The sequence below is a fragment of the Vollenhovia emeryi genome, unplaced genomic scaffold (genome assembly GCF_000949405.1).
Source record: "Vollenhovia emeryi isolate VEMERY1.0 unplaced genomic scaffold, V.emery_V1.0 DF939171.1, whole genome shotgun sequence".
In the NCBI taxonomy this organism is placed as follows: domain Eukaryota; kingdom Metazoa; phylum Arthropoda; class Insecta; order Hymenoptera; family Formicidae; genus Vollenhovia; species Vollenhovia emeryi.
The window spans coordinates 1,068,613-1,085,446 of NW_011967195.1; the positions used below are offsets into that span (position 1 = coordinate 1,068,613).

Below are 16,834 nucleotides of genomic sequence, written 5' to 3' on the forward strand. Positions count from 1 at the left end.
ATAGCTCAATCGATAAAAAGTTGTTTCCAGCCGCGACGTCGTACATCATACTCGAAACCGAAACTGACAACGAAATCCCGCCTTTAACGGTAGGCGTACGGGACGCGATAAATCACAATAAAAAAAAAATACGAAAAGGAAAAAGAAAATGCCGCGAGATCGTTTCTCTTCGTGAAGCTGGCGAAAGCGACCAGCGTTCTCCGCTCGACTTCTCCGCGCAACTGTCTCGAGATTTCGCAAATCGCATCCATTTGCGGTCCATCCGGCAGGAAGTGAACGGCTGCGGCACACACTACTGTGAGAATAGACGGGTAGCTGGCGAGCTAACGTGACAATAAGCATTTCCGTGTTCCGGCTAAATAACTTCTTTGCTTAATCCCGCTGGGAGAGAAATAGAGAGAGAGAGAGAGGGGGGGAGCTGATATCGATGCAGCTTATCGGCGGCTTAGCTTTTAATGAAAGTGTCGTTCACGCAGGCGCGTGGTCTAAACCTAGAAGTTTATGGGGTAAAAAGGGACCTTTCGGACACCTCCCCAGTCCCCTCTCGTATTTTCAGCTCGCCCTTTCAAACCATGACCACCATTTCGCGCGGAGCTCTCGGGTAACAGCTGAAACTGAAGCGTGTCGCGGAAAGTTAACGCGGCGAATGGCCGGTCACCTGATACAAAGAAAATCGAGAGCCTGTCTGGCAGTCTGTGGTCAGGGGAGAAAGGCATTGTTGCGGGATTGCGGGGAATCGGACGATCAATTGACTTTCCTAATTTTCCCGCGCGTTGCGCTGGCTTTAATGTAACGTCCGTCGCATTCGGCCTCCCTTTTCCACGTTGCCGATCTGCGCGACAGAGATAATTCTATTCGGCTGGTGATTACAAAGGCACGAGTCGGGTGGACGAGCAGGCGGATCACGAAATTGCTCATCATTTCCCGATGCGGGGGAAACAGAATGCGAAATAAAATTGCTGTTAAATGTGCAATAATGAGTTATTTTAGACAATTATATATTACATTACGACCACTAAATGATTGCGGTTAAAATTTCCTTTCAGAGAATGTATGAAAATAAAGCGAGTAAAATGTAATATAATTTAATTATCATATTAAATTAAATAAAGCAAGAAAGATTTTTTTATTACTTTATGATAAAGACAGAATGCTTTATTACAAAACTATTGTAGAAAAGGTATTGTTTTGCAAAAAAAGAGAAATATCTAACTAAATATAATGGTCAAAATTTTTCAACTCTAGAAGAGTTTCAACCCTAAGAAGTTCCTACGTATTAAATTCTGTAGCACGGCTTCTAAGTAATCAAAATTTTTAGACTGCAAGTTATCTCCCACTCCATCGTTGACTAGATTTAATTGTCAAAATCAGTATTGCGTCCTTGATGATATTATGTTTCATGAATCTGATGGATTCTGAGGACATAGTAAAACAAGGACTTTGATATCCTAAATCTAGCAATTTTACGAGGACAAAGTTTATTTCATTATTCTACCGTGATGTACTTAAAATCATATTGTACAACTTACTGGAATATAAATAATTCCGCAATTTTATTGCCAGTACCACATAATTTAGAGACGCTGGCCGGTAAAACAACATTGCCAAGAGTAAATTGTAATGAAATGAACTCATTATATAGCGTGGGTGCAACCGCTATTGATCTATTTATATTAATAGTGTGCGAAAATGCAAATAAATTCATCACAATCGCGTCAATTGTACGACAGGCGGGACTTTCGTTAGACTGATTGCCGAATCGACATTTAAGAATGAACGATTGCCGGGTTTACGATCTCCTGTGCTTCTGGCAGGGGACCGGGTTCGGACAAAGCGCACTTAATCGCTAATTGAGTGAGAATAGTTATGAGAGCACAAATGGTCCGGACGATTGATGGAGTTTCCTAGTTCGCTGGCCGCTGGCGGACATGTAACGACGGATTTAATGCGACTTTTCGTATATTTCCCGTCGACCCATATGTTCCGTGCAAAACCGACCGCCGAAAGATGACCTCATTCATGCCCCCCGATCACAATAGCGCGAAATGTGTCGCCGTTAAATGGGCTACAGGTCGCGTAGAAGCACGTTCAATGGCACGACTACCGCCTCGTTAGCCTGTCGTTTAGGAATTATATATAATTTGAACCGTCACCATTATATACGTACCACGCGCGCCCGCTGCTCGGGCTTTTATGGGCACGCGAACATCGATTATGAATTCTATTGGGTTAACGACGAACGACTTTGTACTTAGCCAACTTTCTATCGCAAGTATTCAGCAACCGGAAGCAACGTTACTCTCATTTTAGGATACAAAGGCGCGTTGTGTTCGCGATCTTACGCCAAGAAAGATTATTGTTGAGGAAGATAATGCCTGCTCTCGTGCTTATCAGAAATTCGTGTATCTAAGCGATATGATATAATTTATTCCATGTGAATTCCAAATTTGCGTAACTGCTAAAAGATATAAGGATGTAAATTCGTAATTCACAAGTACGGGTATCACGTCCGATCACAAATATATAACAGTTGTGAATCAATTATTACTCGTTTACGGTAAAAAACGTCCAAAAGAAATAATAAAAATATGACATAATGCACTTCGAGCATTATGTCATATTTATTTTCCTCCCAGATTGTTGTCATTGAAACAAATGTTATTTATTTAATATATTTCGTTTCTATACCACATCATAACTTTTGCATAAAAATCTCTTCATGCAGTAATAAACAATAATAGCACTATCGGACATTTTGAAATCTGGCGGACGATATACAATAGATATTCATATGTAAATATTCATCAGATATACCATGTGAAATACTATATGGAAGATCAATTCGGAGTTATATTGTAAAACCGTTTCTAGATTTGTAATATCGAGTCTGTTTTTTATCGAATCTTGATAAAATCCTGTTTTACGAGTTAAGCGTACAAAGTTTAATGTGATAAAATACTTTTCGGAGCGCACTGTTTTTGTTCTAGTATGCGAATAGCTTCGTAGAAACGTCGAGTACGAATTGATAAAACCCGCTGTTATATGGCGGATACTAGCGCGTATACTATTGTAAAACGCGAAAGAACACGCTTGTTCTCTTTCTCACTCACCTAAATAACGGCAGCTCTACGTCCATTGATGATGCACCGGAGGTGGCGGCGGCGGCGGCAGCGGCAGGGGTCTCTCTAAAACGGGAACGGGAGACACGTCCGGCATGGCGAACCTCAGCTTCTGCCAGAACAACTTGTCCCCCCATACCAGCACCGTGTGCGACGAGATTCTCTTTTTAAGATCGGCGTCGAGATCCCGTGGGCACACACCGCCCACCAGAAGCAAAATTACCGAGCGGCCCTTTCCCTTGAGAGCGTCCCTCAGGGCCGCCTTGAATTCGAACCTGGACCATTCGCCGTGGAGAAAATTCTTCGACAATACTAGAATAGTGCGCCTGGAAGAGTCGGCCGCCTCGGCGACGGCGTCGGCGACGTTGCTGCCGGCACCGAGATCTCGATAATGTAAGCACAGCCTATACGACGTTTCGAGACCCGGCACGAGAATCGTCGAGACGAAGGCCTCGTCGACCGCGGAATAGGAGATGTAGGCGTCGAACGGTTTCTCCTGATCCTCGAAGGCTGCGGTCTTGTAGCACGCCCGCAGACCGCATCTGCTGGCGGCCCAGGTTCTCAGAGTACGACGATGCCTGATTGCGCCGCACACCAAAGCCACTGCTGCGAAAATCAGCACTACCGTGGCGAGCAGCAGCGGCAGATAAGCCTCCAGCGGATGCGCCTCGACGACGGAAGTCGTGCCCGTTAATGCCGCGCAATTTATGACCGATCCGTTCGCCGGAAGAGTTATGGGCACGCCGAGAGAACAGGTGACGCTACGCCAGTCGTTGATCTTCGCCCGGTTACGGGACATCCACTCCCGCACGCGATCTAGATACGAGCACTCGCAGTTCCACGGATTACTGGACAAACCGATGTCGACTAGATACGGATTCTGGCCAAGCTGCCAGAGGGCGAAAGTGCCGAGTCGATTGTTCTCCAGACGCAGGACCTCCAGTTGACGCAGCGGCAAGAACGTGCCGTTGTCGATATACGTCAAGAGATTGTTCTGCAGGTAGAGCTCCTTCAAATTTTCCAACGGCATCAACTCGACGCCGTTGAGCACGCTTATCTTGTTGTTTTCGAGATGTAGCACAAGCAGCCGCTTCAAGCCGCTGAAAGTGTGATTGCGGATCGCGATGATATTGCTGTCGTTGGCGTAAAGTATCTGCAAGTTCTTCCGGCCGATGAACGAATGAGAATTCAGTTCCCCGAAGTTGTTCCCGTCGAGATAAACCTCCGTCGCGTCCATCGGTAATCGGCCCGGCAGGGTCTTGTAGCCCGAGCTGGAGCAGTCGACGACGTTCGCCGACCAGGATTGATCGTGATAACACGTGCAGTTGGTCGGACACGTCATCTCGCAGTCGCAGGCGTCGAAGTCGCAGCAATGGCAGAGAGCGAAGCAATGCGCCTTGTAAGTGCACAGAAATTGCGAGGATTTGGCTTCCAGCAGCGGTATAAACGATTTGTGACGATCGTAAGGTAATCTACAGTAAACGGACTCGAGATCCATCACCCTTGGATGCTGTCTCAGCGTGAGCGAATTGATCCTCTGCAACCACTCGGTGGTGCAGTCGCATATAAAGGGATTTCCGCCGATGTAGAACGCCGGAAGTTGCCTGTTAGATGGCACCGGAGTAAGCTGGAACGCCGAGAGGTTCATCTTGACGATCAGATTCGCGTAGAGATCCACTCGAGTGAGATTCGTCTTGGCGAAGAATGTTTGCGGCTCGACGGAGGATATCAAGTTATTGTTGACGAACAGTAGCTCGATGGAATCCGGGATCGACCGGGAGTGTATCCTCGTTAGCCGGTTAAACGACATATCGAGCGTCTGCAATCTTATATTCCGTGGCGCGACGCCAAGATCCGTAATAAGATTTTTATGTAGATCCAGCCACTGTAATTTCTCAGGCAGGTAGCTGTAATCAAACTGCGTGATCATGTTGTCAGACATGTTGAGATACAAAAGGCCGGGCGCGCTCGCGAAGATGCCGGACATATCCTGCAACGAATTTGAATCCAACCGTATCGCTTGGAGCTCCGGATTCGAGGCGAACGTACCGTCCTCCACGAATTCGATTTTGTTCCTGGCCAGATTTAAAATCTGTAGCGCCGGCAATTCCACGAGATCCTCCTGCGTGACGTTAGTGATCTCGTTGCCGATCATTCGTAGTCCATACAGGCTCGACATTCCTCGGAAACCGGGCTTATTCAGGCTTCTGATCTGGTTCTCGCCCAGATCGAGGGTCCGCAATATCCTCATGTCTTTTAGCGCCACCGGTATGCTGTCGAGATTGTTGCCGGACAGGTTTAAATCTTGCATGCTTGAGCAGTTCCGAAAGGCGTCCGGATGAATTCCCTCGAGCAAGTTGGAGTCCAAGGCCAGCAGCGACAGCGCGAATAATCCGTTCAGGGAGTAAGCATCGAGATAAGTCAAACGATTGTGGGCTAATTCTAGAGTGTGTAGATTGCTCATCGGCGAGAAAGTGTCCGCTGATATCGTTGCTATCTCGTTGAATTGGAGATTTAAAATCTGCAAAGTATAGAGGTCTTTGAAGATTGCCGGATCCAGCCTGCTAATCCGATTGTACGACAGGTTCAGAAGTACGAGGCGTATCAATCCGGAGAATGTGTCCGCGTTCAGCCACATGCTGGTCAAGACGTTCCTTGACAAGTCGAGGGTGACCAGTTGATTCATATCGGTCACTATACCGGGCAACGCACTAATAGAGTTGTTTTGTAATCTCAGCTCCTTCAACGACTTGGCCGCATCTTGGAACATCGCCGCCGGCAAAGCGACGATTTTGTTCCCAGATAGGTCGAGGCTCTCGAGAGACCTGAGCCCGTGCAGAGCCTCGTCCACCACCTTCGAGATCACGTTGCTGGACAGATTCAATACTCTGAGGCGTTTCAACGACGAGAATCCGTTGACTGGCAGCACGGAGATTTGATTGTTCGACATGTCCAACGACTGCACGTCCAGAGAACACGGGGTCGACGTGGACTCCAGTTGATGTCGCGGATGCTTCTCGGATACTTTCACCTCGCTGACATCTTGAAATCCGAGCTCCGTGATATCCTTCAGCAAATTCCACGACATGTTCAAAGTTACCAAGTTCGATAAGGAGCAAAACAGGGGATGCTGCATCTGCCAGATATTATTCCACGACAGATCGAGCTTCTCGATCTGCGGCATGTTGTCGAAAGCGCCCTTTTCCAGCTCCAGATTATAGTTGGTTTTGCGCCCGTTCAGCGTTCTAACGGTCAGATTACGGAGATCGCGCAGACTGCTGAGCAACTTGGCCGGCCAATGCACCAACTTGCAGCCAGTCAGCTTCAACGAGCGTAGCCGCCATAGGTGAAGAAAACTGTCCACGCTGAGCACGCCATTGTCGTCGTCCAGATCGGAGTCCTCACAGATTATGTTCATCGAGGTCACGTACTCGCTCGTGGCCTGAGAAAAGTTCGTCCTGAGCGAGTCGTTGCCCGTGTAACGATGCACGCAGGTGAGCGCGCCATCCTGGCGCGAGTCCCACGAACAATAGTCGGGCAAATCGAGCCTCGGCGGTAGCTCGCTGGTCACGGCGAGCACGTGGTACACTGGCACGAGCAGGCAGTAATAGGCCAACGACAGCGACAGCAATCTTCTCCCGGGACCTTCGTGCCGACCGACGAGCCCACGCATCTTTAGTGAACTCGTTGCCTGCGCTTGGTACCGGTTCTCTGTCTCCTAATCATCACACGCCTCGCAACCGCGTCACGTTACCGGTTATTGCCCACTGCGCGTCTATTCATGCAAGCCTGGCCGAGACATGTCACTGAAACCACTCGTTCCGCCGCCGGTACAAGATTCACTCCGATTCGATTAGCGGCCTTTACGGACTGGCGTCGAAAGCCCACGATAAATCAACGACGGTTCGTCAGTACGATCTAGCAACTGTTATCACGCAGCTCCAACTTATATCCAAGATTGTTTACACTATGACATCACTTCGTTTAAAGCGCCGGTGATTTGCTCGACGCCGGGTACTTCTGTATAATTGATACGTTTCTTCGCGGGCGCAGGTAAGCTATTCTATTGTTCGCGGTGTCCTCGAAATTCCGTATTCGACTCGGACTTAGTTCATCAGAACGATCGACAGTGATTACCGGAGTCACGTCACGTCCAAGTCGCTTAACAGGCATCAACCCTGTATCAGAATGTTATCCACTTACGGTGGTTCGCTGACAAACTAATGTCGCGTCTCGCTACGACATCCCGCATTTGGAGGAGGGAGACGTGCCCTGTTATCCGCGCGACATTGACGTCTCGTGCAAACTCCTCGAATCGCGTCCCGAGATGTGCCATTACAAGATCCCGCACATCACACTACTTCCTCGATGTCGAAGCAAGCGCGCTCCCCCGTTTCCCGATCAGGGTCCATCGAGAGATCAGCCTCCAAGATCCCGGATAATCAAGAGAGAAAGAGGGCGAAAGAGGGAACGATAAGAGAATAGGACGATTTCGCGAGGCAGGCGGACCGCGCAGACAAGGCAGAGATCGGAGCAGAGATCGTCTCCCTACGACGACGGAGACCGTAACACTCGGTACGACGGCCACCGCACGACTGACGAGCGAGATCTCCTCGGCATCTAACTCGACGCAGCGTCCACCAATCGTTTCTACCCCCACCGAGACCGGTGGCGGCAGCACTCACACACAGCGGCGGCGGCGGCGGCGGCGGCGGCGAGCGGCGGCACCCAAGTGGAGTGAGCACGCGCCTACCGCAGGACCTCGGGGTAGGACGAGGACGTCCTGCGTTTCGTACGCGAAGCAGCGTCTTTCTTGCGCGTACACGCGCGCCCCACGGTGTAACGCACGACGCACACCAAGGGGCCCCGTGCCCCGTGCGCCGCGCCGTTACCATTACACGCGATCGACGTATGGACGTGCGATGTGCGACGAGCGGGCAGAGTAGAGAGAAGAACGAGGCGGACATTGCACGCAACCTGTCTGTATCTTCTCGCCGTTCTCCCGATCGGTCCTGCACAGGGCGAGACCAGGGACACGGGTATCGGGGGAAAAAAGGCATCGACACTTTACTCGTTATTAGAGCCGACAAAAAATATCGATATCCGTGCCGTGCGCCACGTTCGAAAAAGGACGAGATCGACGAATGCGCTAACGTCCGTACGAATGAATGCCGAAGAAGTAAGGAGATGCTCCTGTTCTCGTGGTCCCGTTCCCGGCGTTCTCACGCGCGTGAATACGCGATGCGTCCCTTCCCCTAGAAATCCCATTTTCTACTGACCCAGTAATTAAATGATTAAACAGCCGTGTTGTAAGTTACTTGATGCATTCTAGAGACGCGACGTTGCTCTACAACGCGAGCCGTTTGGCGTGGCTGAAACTAGCTTCTGTACTTATTCCGGCCTTTCTCGAATGTCCAGGCGAAACGCAAAACGACAGTAGACAAAAGACGTGGACTGAATGCACGTCCGAAACTAGCTCGAGCGTTACGTGAGTCGTCGCGGACGATCCTCGACGACGGCGGTGGGACAGCGCGGCGTCTTGCGCCGTCTTTACCAGTCGTCTCCATCTCGCTCGAGATCTCGTACGAAGAGGGGAGTCTTCGTCTGTTCATAGAACTATTCTACGAGAGGGTGGAGAATGCGAGCACGTAGCGCGCTCGTCGCCACGCATACGCGACGCATACTCATCCCGGCTGCCGTCACAGCATCGAAGGATGCACACAGGGATGTTGGCGAACGATCGAGAGAAAGAGAGAGAGAGAGAGAGAGAGAGAAAAGGACGAGTAACCGGCGTGTGCACGACTTTGCGATTCGATTGCCGAACTTACACGAAGAGCCGCGAACCGGTCCTTTCCTTCTCCTCTCGCCGCGGAGACGCGACGCGTTTCTTCTGGACCCACGATATTCCGAACATCCACCCTGGCATCGACCACCCGTCGTAAAAAGGTTTCGATCAATTTTTAAGTGGACGCCGAACCAGCACTACTCTCTCTCTCTCTCTCTTTCTGTCTGTCCCTTTCTCATTCCCTCCCATTTCATATCCCCGCCCCCGCTCCGGAAACCGACAAACAACGTTCGCCCGCTTTCTCCGCCATGGTACTCTCTCGATCCGCAGATCGCGGCAGATCGAGAGAGCTCCAGATACGTCCGATGCTCAATAAGCCTCGCTTGATTCATGCTCGTTCGGCCGACAAGCGACTTTCGACTTGATCGATGGGAACTCGAAATAGTTTGTAACTTGGTGGCTACGGTCGCGTTGCGGTTTCGACTTCGCAGAATATATTCGCGCGCCTCGCTTCACCTCGCTCCGCTCCGCCTCGCCTCGCCTCGCCTCGTTCTGTCCCGTCGGCCTGCCTGCGCTCCGTTCTCGCCCTCGAGGAAGCGGGCATTAATTCATATTAAGTGTCACTTAATCGGGAACTTCGACGGGAAATAAGCGTCGGGCCCCATCCTCCCCCCTCCATGTCCCTTCTCGTTCCGTATCGGATGTTTGTAGCACGATACGAAAGACGGATCACCCGCTTAATTGATGCATAGGCGATAAAAGAGACTTGCCCGTATCTTCCCTCCGGAAAATTGTGAGTTATTAGCCGCGCGGTAAATTCGTAGAAGAAAGATTGTCCGTGTAACCCTTCCTTCGTCTTTTATAATGAGCAAGACGTGACTCAAAGCAAGGATATTTAATCCATCTAACGATATTTTATACTCTAATACGCTAAAGGGATGAATTGCGATCCGTGGAAAATGGCGTCTCAGAGTGTTGGAAAAAACAAAGTATAATTTTCTCCACTTCGGAATCAATTTTTTTTTCATTGAAACGCGGCGTCTCTACGAGCTAAATTTCTAATGAACGCAACAGTGCGACAAAAAGACAGAGTCGATCATGAATGTATCTATGGTCTCAAGTTATGATAAACAAATTCGAAAATTAAACGCATCGCTTGTTCAGATAGTATTAGATAAAACCTCTCGGATAAACCTGTTTGTCACAAGTGTGTGGAAATAATCGTAAAATATTTAGATTCTTCTTTTAGCAATGTTGAATACACCTCAACTTGTGGCTAGTCCAGACGTTCGTAATAAGCAATAACGAAGCGATTACATTTGTCAGTGCAAACACGACTTATTTCGCGTACGTAGACACTAATGTCGCGTCGGAAAAAGATCAAACGCTTCCTCGAACTGCAATTAATTTGTCGCTCCATTACGCGAGGGTTCTTCTGGAAGTCACGTTTAATTAAAATCGTTATAACGGCGATCGTGGATCGTTATAGCTCCAATAATAGGTGCCGTAGATATCCAACGAGTTTTCCTCCGGGCAAAGATATACGCAGTCTTACTCGGGTGCCTTCTAGAAACGAACCTGTTATTTCTCAGCACACGTCTGCTTCGTTATCAACTAATGTTAGAACAGACTCGCAGTATTAAAAACGCTTGTCGGTTGCGCTATACGCCGTACCTTCAAAATGAAACCTGGCACAGCGCGAAATATCTAGTTGTCGAACAAATCGAGATTAAATAGTTTCATTTTCTTTCGAGAGACGCGGCAAACTTACAATATGTATCAAAATTAAATCCTGGAAGACTTAAACATCGATCGATGTTATCTTACAATGGCAGCGGTTTAAACGTGACATATAACTCATTGCTTATTCCAAATGTCAAATCTTTAATTCTATTTTGCTTCGTAATACAAGTCTCTCGGTATTTCATTGCAATCCGGAAATAATTCTACCTTGCTGCTTTGCGTTAAGAACTTTTCTATCCGATTCGGAAATCAATTAGTGGCAGATTTAGCTTCCACACGTAAGAGGCGAGTCGCGCGTCACCGATGCGCAATCTTATCGTCCGGAATAGCGCCTGGAAATGGCGGGGAAAAAGAAGTTTTAATTAAACCTAGAATAAGAGTTTAATCGAGCAAGAGGGATTAATTGCCCGGAGGGGGAGAGAGATTAAAACGACCGTAGGGTCAAAGGAAACTGGCCAGTCTCTTCCGCGCGGTAGTCTCGCGACTTCTGAAATACCTCAGGCAAAGCCATCCGTATAAATATGCGCGTGAAATCTCACTGTGAATGTTCTATTATGTCTAATTAACGGAACGCCTGACTTCACGCGCACAATGAGCGCCGACGTGGGTCCCGCTTTTCATTTTCGAGCTATCTCGTCCTATCAAATTCTTCTAATTCCTGGCGATCCGTGGGCGAAACGCGGCTTCTTTGTGCGAGGTACGCTAGAGTGAACAACGGCGAATTTAAAAGAACCTTGCGACCAACTCCCCCCCCCCTCTCTCTCTTTCTCTCTCTGACTCATGAGAGTCGAAGCTTCACTAGCGTCGTCCCGAGCATTCTTCCTGTACATTATGAATTAACCGTGTAACTTTCGCCAGGCCACGTTTATTTTGTGCCACCTTATATTTTTTTATCGAACATACACATCCCATTTCGCCATTTCCAAGAGACCGCACGCGCCGCTGATGAGAGCGTAAAAATAGCCGGCAAATAGTTTCGCGAATCATTTTTAGCCGTACAGTCGCCGTCAGATTTTACCGAGTATTGTTCGATGCGCTGGCACCGTGCACAACATATACTATGTCAAACAATAGTATGCTTTACGGTGATTCGATTTATATCGGATTTTTTTTTTGCTACACATCAGGCGCGCCGTGTGGCCACGGCATGTCGAAGTCTCGTGCAAAATAGATTCGCGTTTGCCAAACAAGTCTATCACTGCCTACGCGAACGGAAAATACATAGAGCGGATCCGTTGTTAGTACGATGACACGTTGCTAGATGCGTTTACTGTTTCATACGTTTACAGTTTCTCGATGACACGACGGCGTTAAAAATTTATTTAGATATCTCTTGGTATCGTGTGCCATTGAATCCAGCAGCGACTACAAATGAAGTTTGCATGTAATATAAATTGTATATAAAACAAATTTTTTTATTAATTTAAAGTCGAGACCTCTTCAAAACAAGACGTTGCGTGAATAAACAATGATAAACAAAGGGCTTCTCACAAGCTGCAATCTCTTTGAGATTCACTCGGGATTAAATGTAAATAATAAAATTTCAATCTTCTATAGTTAATTACAAGCGGACTTTGCAGAGCCCTAATTTAAGACTTAATTTAATTTAATTTTCACTTAAATTACGGTGTTTAATATTGAGTAATGGAAGATACGGAAAACGTCCAACCAATTCACTACAAATTAATCAAAGAGTTTCTTCCACGAAGTACAAACGTTCTTAAAGTATCTTATCTATTGTTCCTCGGACGTTATCATAATAATTTATTTCTACGTTTCCGAGATACACGATTTCCCGATGAAAAATTAAGAAAAGTCTATGGTTCTCTTTGATATTTAATTTCATATGATGTCCGTCGTTAGTCTGGCACGTCGTAAAATTTTAGAGCGAAAGTCGAGTTAGAGACGCAATAATAAAAGTCTCTAAGCAAACGCCATGGGAGAAATCGCTGATACGAAAGCAATCGGCAATCAGTTCGCGACTGTCTTTCAATAACGGAGAACGCCCGATGGTGGTATTTACAATTTATCGAAAGTTCGTGACGCGCCGTAGATTCTCCTGGAAAGGGCGGGCAGTAAAGGAGAATTGAAAGCTCCGCTCGGTACAATAAAGTATCGGAATTTACAGGACGGCCCTCCGCTATCGTACCGCGCCGCGACTTTTACTTTTGAATAAGTCGAGCCCCGTCGCGACGCGTTATTAAAGCGTATTCGAGTATTTGCTGTTTCAATATGCAAATCGGCGGGCGCGGTGCCCCGCGGGCGGAGAAACATCCGCCGCGTTGCTCAAAGAAAAGAATCGCGCGAGAAGGAACGGCAAACATGGACACGCGAGCGTGGCGTAATATCATTAATACCATTTCCCTTAAAGTCGCGAGAGCGAGAGCGAGAGAGAGAGAGAGAGAGAGAAACTTAAACGTGCAATTTCGCGCGCGCGGTTCTCGGCGTCGCGCGCGTGCACACGCGGAAAGTACACCGGCGAAAAGTTTCTCGAGATAAAAGGAACTGCCGCGGCCAACACTTTGAAACGACCGTATTTCGACCGGTATTATCCGCGAGGAACGGGAGGAGAGAAACGAACTGCCGGATGCCGCAAATGAGACAGGCGCTTCCCTCCGGAGGAGCCCGGGAGTTCTTCTTAAGGAGATTGACCATCAACGTCGAACAAAGTCCAGAACCGCAATGCCACTCATCGGCGTAGACACCGATCTGCGCGTCGTTCCGGGTCTGCCGGAATGGAACGGTGCACGGAACTCTGATCCCGTCTTAAACGAATCCGCGAAAATTGCATTGTTGCTGCGGCACAATTTGCCCGCGTGCCGACTATGGCCCTCATATCCGCCAGTTCCTGGCGAACTTCTCGCCGCCGACAGTCACGGTGGCAAACAGCTATTTAAGTTCGGCCCCCCATAAATATCATTAGCGTTATACACATTTTTATGTACTTCGTTAAACGCACGGCAAACGCAATACGCGCTCGTTTTGATCCGCCAATTGGAGTATCATGTAAAAGAATGTTTCTTACATTTCGCATTGTTTCAACAAACTTTCCCCCTGCTGCTGCTGATAATTTCAAATTTCCTTGATAATAACGCGCGTGGAAAAAGTTACGTAGGAAAGGGAGAGAACTGATGTTATCGAGATGAAACTTTAAATTGTTATATGTGAAGATGTGTAATACATTGCTGATCGGATTGCTTTTTTCTTATAAGCAAATAAAAAGAACACCTTGTTAAACTGTCTTGTAAAAAAAAAGAATAAATCTTGAAAGGGTCGATTCATGCGTAGCAATTTTTTACCACGATTCGATCGTTGCAATTCAAATCAATTCTGAGAATGACGCTCTTTTTGTTAGAACCGCGCATCCCTACACCGAATTCCAACTGTCTACTTTGCTCGGTCGTACATTCGTCCGATTTAAATCGACTTCTTCGTGTGATGCAGGTCGTTCGAGCTTTCTTCTCCAACAGAAACACACCGCGGAGACGCGTATTTCGCGCTAATTAAAAGGGGTCCTTACTGAATTATTCTATTTTCTTCTCTTTTTGTACATATAAAAAAAAGATTAGATATTTTCAAACGACGAAAAATCAGATAACTTTGTGTCATACAGGTCTGAATTGATATCAAAGATATATTTTCCTATTGGAAATTAAAGTTACGTTAGTTTCAATCCCTGATAGTAAGAAGTTGATATTATTTAATATCTATAGAAATTGTATGTATAATAGGATTTGAAAGAATTGCGTTGTGAATACAATTTTCAATAAAAAAATAAAACTCCACATTGCGTCCTTTGCTCGAGGTAACGTTTTCTTCGGCCAATCTTTCCGATAATTCAGAGATTGCGCAGCGATGCGCGCGGACCGAACTCCGCTGGAAGACGGCTTTTTTTTTCGTCATAGCAGTCATTCTAGATCGTTAATTTGACGTATAGAGAGTCCAACGTCGAGAATGCAAGTATAGACCGTATGTACGTGGTCCGGTTTCAATGCGGTGGAGATCCCTTTCAAGTTGCACCGGCAGAAACCTGAACGACATTTAACCGGAAACTTGATATCGGTGGACATTCGCCGTTGTGAGTTCTTTCAATTGATTGTGCCCGGCACGACAATAAGGATCAGCGACATCGTGGAGCGTATCGTGAAGCGGAAGAAACGACAGTAAGCGCTATAAACGCGAGAAAACGAAGCGGAGCTTGTCGCTCTTTGTGTATAATATGTCACATATTGTGCCGACCGGCCTGAATATTTCGATCTGCCGACCAGTCGGAAGTCGACAATAAAATCGAGCGCGTACCGCGTGTCGACGGGAGAGAAAGGGAAATAAGTGACAATAAAGTTCTATTAATTATTGTCGATGGCGAGAAAACGCCGATTTCGCCGATGACTCCGGCTTTTAACTATCGGAGATTCGCATGTCGGTCGGTCGAGCGTGTTCGGCTTGAATATTCAAATCGCTTTTCAATGCGAACGCTGGTTGAACGATGTTGCGCCTCTATCCGGCAGGACGTGAATCAATGAGCTTCCATTATTATTTACTTCGGAAGATTGATCATCCCCCAGTTTTTAACGTTCTTATCAACATCCCGTGGTGAGCGGCGAATATCGAAAGCTGCCGAATTGAGGCAATTACTCGCGTGATTTATTACGTGTCGCGACAATTTCCCGTACCGAGGCAGTGTGCACACACCGAAGATGTACTCTCATTACTAATATTATAAATATTTGCCCGGGCACGTTATGCGAACAGTTGAGGTTCAAATATTTCAAGGGAAAAATTGTAATCGCGAGTGACACAGAAATAATACTGGAAAGCACACAAGTTTTTGTCCTCGTGTTACTCCGGATTGTCAATTCAAATGTTGCGATCATCCGTAATAATATCTTAATATCGCGGACGCAACCGACGTCGATTTTGCAGTATTCACGATTACATATTTGCCAAGATTAAAGGGATTCGAGCCGCAAGACGTTCAATGGTTTGCATTACAATACCGTCGTGACTACAACGTAAAGCAATGTCAGATTTATATAGTATCTTCGAACATGATCTCAGCTACATGAATTGCACATTGGAGTGACAACGTATTGACATTGGGATACCCAGATGTCGATACTAGGTGTCTATGATCTGATTCACGGGTAATAGCATGGAGCTTATCATAAACAAATCCTTGCATATAGTATATATGTATAGCTGTCTCTCAATTAAATTTTTATACCACGTATTGCAAGAAAAAGGTATTCCATGATTTTTACGACAAGGGATTTTATCATACAATTCGATACTTGCGGAAAATCTTACGGTTTACGCTGAGAATAAATCGATACACTGTCCTATGAACTTCGTTTAAATAAAAATAAACGCCAGCGGCGCACGTAGCAAAGTTTCATTAAGTTTTCGAAAAGCTCGCTTAATGTTTGTCTTTGAAAGAACTACTTCGCGGGACAAACAAACCGTCCCGCGAGGATAAAATGAGCTGCGCGTGCAGCGATGAAGGCAAGGCTTTTCTACGTTTGAAAATGTAAAAAAGAGGTATCCTTGGCGACACAACGGCGCTTAAGGAAAAAACAAATAACATTCTCGTGAAAGCTCGCGAAGATATTAAATATGGAAAGAAGTTAAACTACGTGTACGCGAGACGGCTTATAAACGCGCGTATTTCGAAAAAGTTTACACGCCGCATTTTATACACACCTTCCCGTCGTAATTTATGTGATTCGACGTTCGTATCACACAGAATTATGTAAGTACAAATGGAAAATGACTAAGAGGACAATTACGCGCCAAATCTGATTCGGTGAATCAGATTCTACAATAAATAAAAACTGCCTTTGCAACGTTAATTGGAGTAATTGAGATTCTCATGTAACGCGGTACAACAGTCCTCAATAATAAAACTAATACTGTTATTGTTTAATGCTTAAAATATATAACAGTCACGTGAATATTATCTTACTATATTTTATCGAATTACTCATATTATAGCTATTAATCTTATCATAAAAAGTAATTATTTCACTTATCCAACAATCTCAATTTCCTCGCTTAATGCTATTCTAATTAGGGAGAAAAGAAAAACACTGAGGAACAAACTGAAAATGTGGTCCGTGTAGTTACGAAGGCGAACTTTCTTCGCTAAAACGATCCAATTCGGCAATTACTCTTCTCGTTTTATTAATAA

The 16,834-nt window shown here is 46.5% G+C and overlaps 1 protein-coding gene across 1 annotated transcript in view; it reads right to left on the reverse strand.

The window, feature by feature from the left end:
• The window catches only part of LOC105563822 (protein toll), a 56,964-nt gene extending 49,254 nt beyond the window's left edge, over positions 1-7,710 (reverse strand). The window contains exon 1 of the mRNA XM_012015755.1: positions 3,111-7,710. Coding sequence (XP_011871145.1) covers positions 3,127-6,792 — 3,666 coding nt within the window. The 5' untranslated portion in view covers positions 6,793-7,710 and the 3' untranslated portion in view covers positions 3,111-3,126. The remainder of the gene's footprint in view (positions 1-3,110) is intronic.
• Positions 7,711-16,834: the final 9,124 nt, after the last annotated feature.